Source organism: Psammomys obesus, unplaced genomic scaffold (genome assembly GCF_907164565.1).
Source record: "Psammomys obesus unplaced genomic scaffold, mPsaObe1.curated_primary_1811, whole genome shotgun sequence".
NCBI lineage: Eukaryota > Metazoa > Chordata > Mammalia > Rodentia > Muridae > Psammomys > Psammomys obesus.
In genome coordinates this window covers 3,547,098-3,554,608 of record NW_026593286.1, presented here as the reverse complement: position 1 = coordinate 3,554,608, position 7,511 = coordinate 3,547,098, and the positions used below count along the sequence as shown (strand labels likewise).

At 44.0% G+C, this 7,511-nt stretch overlaps 1 protein-coding gene across 3 annotated transcripts in view; it reads right to left on the bottom strand.

Annotated features, from left to right (window-relative positions):
* Positions 1-7,511, bottom strand: part of Iqca1 (IQ motif containing with AAA domain 1) — a 116,533-nt gene that overhangs the window by 86,725 nt on the left and 22,297 nt on the right. For all 3 annotated transcript variants that reach the window (XM_055616661.1, XM_055616663.1, XM_055616662.1), the window contains exon 6: positions 3,860-4,065. In XM_055616661.1, the coding sequence (XP_055472636.1) occupies positions 3,860-4,065 (206 nt within the window). The remainder of the gene's footprint in view (positions 1-3,859; positions 4,066-7,511) is intronic.

The window sequence follows — 7,511 nt, the reverse complement described above, 5'->3', positions numbered from 1 at the left end:
CTATCTATCTATCTATCTATCTATCTATCTATCTATCTATCTATCTAAAATCACATTGAAAATAAAACACCCAACATTATAACACAGAAAAGCAAATAAAATGACAAAACAGCTCAGAGATGAAGAACAACAGACAACTCAAATAAGTTGGGGACGCGCACTCGTAATCCAAGCACTCAGCAGGCTGAGATAGGAATACACTGAATTCAAGGCTATCCTGGGCTGCATAGTTAGAGCATGTCTCAAAGCAAAAACAAAAGTGCAATTGTTCCCCAACCGCTAAATAATTAAATTAATACAGATTCCAAGATCACCTGATAACCTTTTTTTTTTAATCAGCTCTGCAAAATATTAAAAAGATTACAATCGATGAGTTAACTAGTGCACCCATGCAATTGAATGCCAAGCATTCATTTAAAAAATATTTTGGAAAGAATTACAAGGCCGTGGGAAAGTTCAAGGCTGAAGCTTTAAACATTAGCAAAAATATGAATAACTAAAACTAATTAATTGGACAGAAAAGAGACAGGAAGGAACTTCACCAAAAATGTTCACAGTAGCTGTCTCTGTATGCTAAAACTATACACAGGCCAGCTTCCCTTCATTAAACTCTACCTTGAATGAATAGCTGTGATTTTGAAGTTTAACTTTTCAGTGGTGGGGGGTGTAGGGATAGAATAAGACTGAAAACAACTAGAGATCATTATATCCATGTATGAAACTGCCAGATATATATATATATATATATTTTTTAATTATCTAGTGTAGTTTAAAAAGCAAATAATCAAAGCACGGTGTCACACATCTGTGACCCAGCCCTTGGGAGGGCAGTGTTGCCCTCGGCAGCGTGGTGAGTTGGAGCCCTAGGCCAGCTTATACATACTGACCAGATGAGCTGTGAGTGAGCGTCTGAAGGCTTCTTACAATCGCCTGACCAGCCCCTGTGCATCTTTTTGGGATTTATTCTGAGAACTGAGTGTGTTTCATACTTCAAAAGACAATATTTGCTTTTATTTGCCTTTGATTTAAAACAGCAAGGAACAGGCTCTTTATCAAAGTCCATCAGACGACTTTAATGCAATTATGAAAATAAATTTACCCTCGACCTTACATTACTTCAAAAAGAGGAATTTTTATGCCTTTGTGAATTCTGCCCAGTATACCCATGAGGGGGGCCTCTGACCAGCCCCCAAACGCTGGGGTCGTGGACACAGGGAGGAAGTGTCCTTGGAGGACCCACCAGCTGCAGTTTCAAAACTCATAAATGCTGGAATAACTGGTCATTTCCAGAGTGACAGCCAGGGCCTCCCACAACTCAGGTAGGGAAAACAACTCCCACAGTTGCCATGCTACCCAGTTCTGCATCGGGAACGAGAGTCAAGCATGTGAGGAAGACACCTCATTGAACTACTTTCCTAAAACTTGAGTACCTTCAATATTTTAAATCTTTGCGAGCAGATTGCCTTTCCCCACCTCTCACGTATTTTTAACTGTTTTTTAAATCATAAACACTATACTTACTGAAACAAAAGAATTCTCACAGAAGATCGATTCTACAGCAATCCCTCTCCCTGGAGCCCAGCTGGAGGCAACCTTCCGTTTCTGCTGCGCCCTTCTGAAAGCCTTTCCACGTGTGCCCAAAAAGCTTAGGGTGTTCCATGTGCTGTGAGCACAGCAGGTCCCTTGTCTGTACCTCTGCCCTCTGTGGTTCTGGGTTCCGTGACCTGCTGTCAACTATGATCTGAAAACACTAAGTGCAGAATTCCAGAATAAATTCCAGAATAAACAGCCCCTGCTTTTTATACAGTGTACCATTTGGAGTAGTGTGATAAGACACTGTGCTGTGCTAGCCCACGCATGTGCTATACACAACACACACACACACACACACACACACACACACACACACACACACACTATCTAGAAGCCTCCAGGAGGCTTGGGTATCCAGATGTGTATGTGTGTGTGTGTGTTGTGTGTACCCCCGTGATAGATATGTAACTGTGCATTCATGAAACACGTAATTTCTCTCCACATGACCCACTATTAAGGTGCTAATTAACAGGTGTCTGTGTATGCCCACAGTCTGGTCACTCTTCACCCAGGCATAGCTCTGGGTGGTTAAAGCTTGGGCCTTCTATGTAGGCAGGATCCATAAGGAGAGAAATCATGCAAGAGTCTTGCGAAGGGACATCTGAACTGGTCACATATCTATGTAGAAAAGACAGTTAACCCAATTAACGACTATTTTAAATCAGAACTGACAAGTGCAACTTTCCCTTATGCTATGAGCAGGTTGGTTTGAGAACAAGGCTAGAAGACTGGGTTTTGGTATTACGAGAAATAGCAAAATATGTGATTTTTCAGAACTAACGTGCTGCCATATTGCTGATGCACTACCCGTCTGTGGCATTCTAACAGCTTGACTTGAGGTATAACTGACAGGTGATAAACCGTTCAGATTTCAAGAGTGGAATTTGATAAGTTTTGACAAATGTGCACATTTGTGCAACCGTCACCAGTAGAGAAGCTAGGGAGAGTGTCAGGAAGAAAAGAGGGGTGTGTGCCTGTCTATATACTCTTCCCCCAGGAAGAGCCCACCTGTCTCCTAGGATGAGTTCAGAATTCTCCATTAAGATTCTCATTTAAATGCCCCTCCAAGGAAAAAGAAAGTTCACAGAGTCAATGTTGAACTTGAGAAAAATCATTAAGTGTGTGGAAATGTCATTTATCAGAAAGAACAGAATAGAATTCTCTCATCTGAAACATGTGTGTGCCATGCCTAACACCCACAATGAAGTTTTGGGATAAAGTTTGACTATCATTCAGGGAGCGAGTATTTGATTTTCATATGAGGTCAGCACAGGGAGGTGGAGAACGGTTGTGGACAGGGCTTGGCTGTCCAGCTACTGGAACAAGCCCCGTCCCTCCTGCCAGTTGTCACCTAGGAGCCTGTCTACGTCCCTTGCTCTGCTGGCCTCTACAGCCTGACACACACATACACACTCTCTCTTTCTGGTGTGATTTTATTTAAAGAAGAAATCTGATTTTTCTATGTCTGACTATTCAGTTCTCATGTCCCAGTGAGCTGACGTGTGGGTGTTTTGAGTGTCTCAGAACCTAATGTTGGGGTGATACAAAACCTGGCATGGGACGAGATGTCTGAATCTCCTTCCTCAGCACCTGACTATGACGGAGCACCCTTATTTCTTCCCCCTTGAGATAAAACACACTGTAAGACTGCTCCAGCAAACAAGCCTTAGACCATTTAGTATTTCATTTAAAAGCAATAAGAAGTCTAATATAAGAATAGGCCTGGGGCCTTGGCCTGAGAACCCCTAGTGACCCATCACTTTAGGGAGTCCTAGGTCCCAGAATGTGGTACTGTGGAGGGCCAGGGACTGAGAGCCTGAAGCAGTGGGTTGCTGGTTCTCAAGGGAAAGGCAGTCAGACCTGGTTATTTCCAGTTCTTGGGGCTTTAGACTCACTTGGCCGTTCAGTTCCCTACCTGTCACATTCTATTGCATGTGGTCACAGGGCAATGCATGGGCCATATTACCATATTTACAAAACACACAGAGGCCAAGAAGCAATTTAATTAAAACAGCTTCTGAATCATTAGTGTTGGATATCTGGCTTTTTAAAAATGAAGTCAAGAAACCTCACGTCTCCTTGCTGGATGCCTTAGTGTTTAAGAACACAAGCCAGGCTCATGTTTATAATCCCAGGACTCCAGAGTGGAAGCAAGGGGCTCTCTTTAAGTTCAAACAATGAGACCTTGTCTCAAAAACAAAACAAAGCAAGCAAACAACAACAAAGGCGCCGAATGAGCTGAGCCCCCCCAGAGGACAGTGCTCACCTGCATTCAATGAACCACTGCCGGATCTGGTCTTGAAGGTGCTCCTTGATTCCCAAGCCTTCCATCGCCTTCAGTTCCTCCTTGATGCTTACTAAGGCTTTCTTGTAGTTCTCTTCATGCTTTTGCTGCACCTCATTGCGCAGGTGCTTCACCTTTTCAGACTGGACGATGGCAGCACTGATGTCGTTGAAGTAAGGGGGTGGTTTCTGAAAACAAACCGCCCAAAAGTTGAGATTCTATAAGTCACAGGATTAGGGGAAAACAGAAGTAAATCAAATATGTTGTCTTTGGGGGTGCCTCGCCACAGATGCATAAAAAAAATGCATCTAGAGCACAAGATTAGAGCCAGTATGAGCACCCAAAGAACTCATTCACTGTGACGGGGAGAGAGACAACACACACCACTGTCCACACAGAGGTGGGTGATAGCTCAAAAAAGGCATATTCAGATCTGAAGCAGTGAGGACTCATTGGTTATGAACAACTCTGAACCTCTTAGGTAAAACAAACCTTTTATATTTTAAGTTGCTCATCTCAGACACTGTGTTATCGTGACAGAAAACTAGGACATTCAGGAAGCCTAAAAAACTCTCCCACACTTCAAAAACCAACACTTTCCTGAATTCTCTTGATCAGTGGGAAGAAAGAGAATGTGCAGGAGAGATGTGTTTGTCACAAAGCCTGCTGAAAGGAGTTGTATTCTGGTTATTTTTATTTATTTAATTAATTTTTTATTTATTCCCTTTATATCCTAATCGGAGGCCCTCCCTCCTCTCCTCCCAGTCCCACTCTCCATCTCTCTACCCGACAACCCCCTTCCCCTACTCCTCAGATAAGGGGAGAACCACCCCAACCCACACCAGCATATCAAGTTGCATCCGGACTGAAAGCATCCTCTTTCACTGAGGCTTTACAGAGGCAGCCCCACCAGGGGGAAGTGATTGAAAAGCAGGCAACAGAATCCGTGTCAGAGACAGCCCCTCTCCCCTTTCTAGGGGACCCACATGAAGACAAAGCTGCCCATCAGCTATTTATTTGTAGGGGCTTAGGTCAAGTCCATGCATGGTCCTTGGTGGGTGGACCAGTCTCTGCAAAGGCCCCTGGGCCCAGGTTAGTTGGATCTGTTGGTCATCTTGTGGCATGCCCATTCCCTCCAGGTCATGATAGTCTTCCTCCAACTCTTCCACAAGACTCCCTGTGCTCTGCCCAATGTTTGGCTGTGAGTCAATGACCTAAAAATCAACTCTGACAATCAACTCTCTAAAGAAAGGCATTGTGTAGCCTAATTCAGACATACATCCCAACACATCTTAAAGAATGTTCTCCTTCCAGATCTGTCAATCAACAAAGCAGAAAGTAGTCAGTGTGGAGCATCTTCCTGTCCCCAGCCCTGAGCCATGCTCAGCATCTATACAGGGTGTAGACAGTCAGACCTCAAATGATCTTAGGATAACACTCAGTTCTTCTGAAGCCCCAAGGGAGCAAAATCAGGTAGATTAGCCTATACCTCTATGCAACAATTTAGGCAAGTACCATGATGGAGACTTGGATGGAGTGAGTAAAGGGGGTTGGAGTGGGGAAGGAGCCAAGCCTGGTGTTTATAATCCCCCAGAGCAGTAATACAAGAGCAGGAGGACAACACTCCTATGCAGGGGAAGAGCCTGGCCTCTAGAGGCATCCAGAGGTTCTACTAAGGCTCTCAGGTCAAAGGCAGAGTGACTGGGTACCAAAGCCAGCCTTTCACGGGTCTTGAGAACGAAAGGACATTTTTGGGAAATTTGCATGTTGGTGTTAAACACAGGTATTTTTAAACGTAGCATTATATGAAATAATTTAAGTCAATTATGTTGGGAACCAAAGTTATCACTACTGAGAACGCATTACTTCCGAGTTCTTTTCCTGACATCTGCTCTCTTGTAGCTATTTACACCTGTTGTCTGTCCGGCAATGCCTACTGCATTACTTTGAGTAACTTCTTAACTGCTTGGGGGAGTTCAGGTCAGTCCCAGGGGACATTATACTAGCTAGTGTGTCAATGGGTTTGGTGCGGATGTCCCAGCACAACCAGGCAGATCAAAGGGCAGACAGCTGTTCTAGGAATTCTGTACCAGGGCCACTGGGTCAAAAAAGCTCCCGTGTGTGTGTGTGTGTGTGTGTGTGTGTGCACACGCCTGCCCGCCCACCTCTAAGAAATACTTCTGAATCTCCATGTGGGAGAGATTGCTTCATCTTTCCATCTGTTAGAATTTAGAATCCACTTAAAACCAATCAGTCAAGTGAAATAAAATAGGAAGCTACACGTGTAATACTTTATAAACATACCCACTAGAAACTTTTAAAAAGATCCAATTTTCTCATTTAGTATAAGAGAATTAAGTATAAGGAGTACAATTTTTAAGATAAGAATATGCTAAAACACATGAAGGGTGGATCCAGAGTGAGAATTACAAAATCTCTCTCTCTCTCTCTCTCTCTCTCTCTCTCTCTCTCTCTCTCTGTGTGTGTGTGTGTGTGTGTGTGTATGTGTGTGTGTGTGTGTGCTCGTGCTTAGGTGTGTGGAGGGCAGAGGCTGACATTCAGTGTCTTTCTGGAGTCTCTCATCTAAACCCAGAACTCACAGATCTTGGCCATTCCAGCTAGGCAGCCTGCTCCTGACATCTATCTTCAGCTCCTGAGAGCTGGGCGTACAGGCGGGTCGCTGTGTCCACCTAGTATTTATGTGGGAGGCTGGGGGCTCTGAACCCCAGTCCTCACGTTTGCACACTGAACACTTGGACGTACTGAGCCATCTCTCCAGCCCCTGTTAAAGCATCTTAAAGGCTGATTCAATCATCTCAAAGCTTGGTTGTGCTCTGTCTCACAAGCCCTTCCACCCTGTCTCCTCAGTGGTGCTCTTGTCCATCTTTGGAGATAGAAATGAGAGCACAGAGGCTCCCATTGGACAGATGTGAAAGTAGAGGTCTCATGCCAGTGAAGATGGCCGCAGCAAGCTACAAGCTCCTGCCATTCCATGTTGAGTCGCTCCGTGCTGTTTTCAGATGGGAGCGTTCATGCGTGTTCCTCCATATAGATTTTCTCTTGCAAGAATACATCTAGGTCATTTGTAACTCCCTCCTTTTGATGTTTTTTGCATTTGGAGGCTCTAATAAATTTACATCCTATGCTAACGAGCATCCTGTCCTCTGGGCACAAACATCTTTTCTTCTTTAGCAACTCCGGTCACATGAATTCAAATTTGTTAACTGGCCACATAAACAGCAACTCATTTAAAAATAAATTAGGGATATTAAAAGGAGAGGGGGAACATGATAACATACGATGTACTGAAATGCATGGGCTGTAGATTAATGCATCTTAATGAAGGCTCCCCATGTGAGCAAACCATTACATTTGCCAGCGCTCCACAGTTAACGACCCAGAACGGAATAACGAAACCTACGTTTCCAGCGAGGTCCTCTGTCAGCAAAACACACACACATTAATAATTGATGTTGCTGTAGAGATGCGATGTGAAGTGACGCTTCCTGAGTTTGGGGAGAAGCAAGACTCCACTTCTGCTAATGCTGATGCTTAGCTAATGCTTGACAGGCTTTGGATTTAAAACCCCTGATTGAAATTAGGAAGAAAAAACAGTCTTTATAAAAATCTTCTC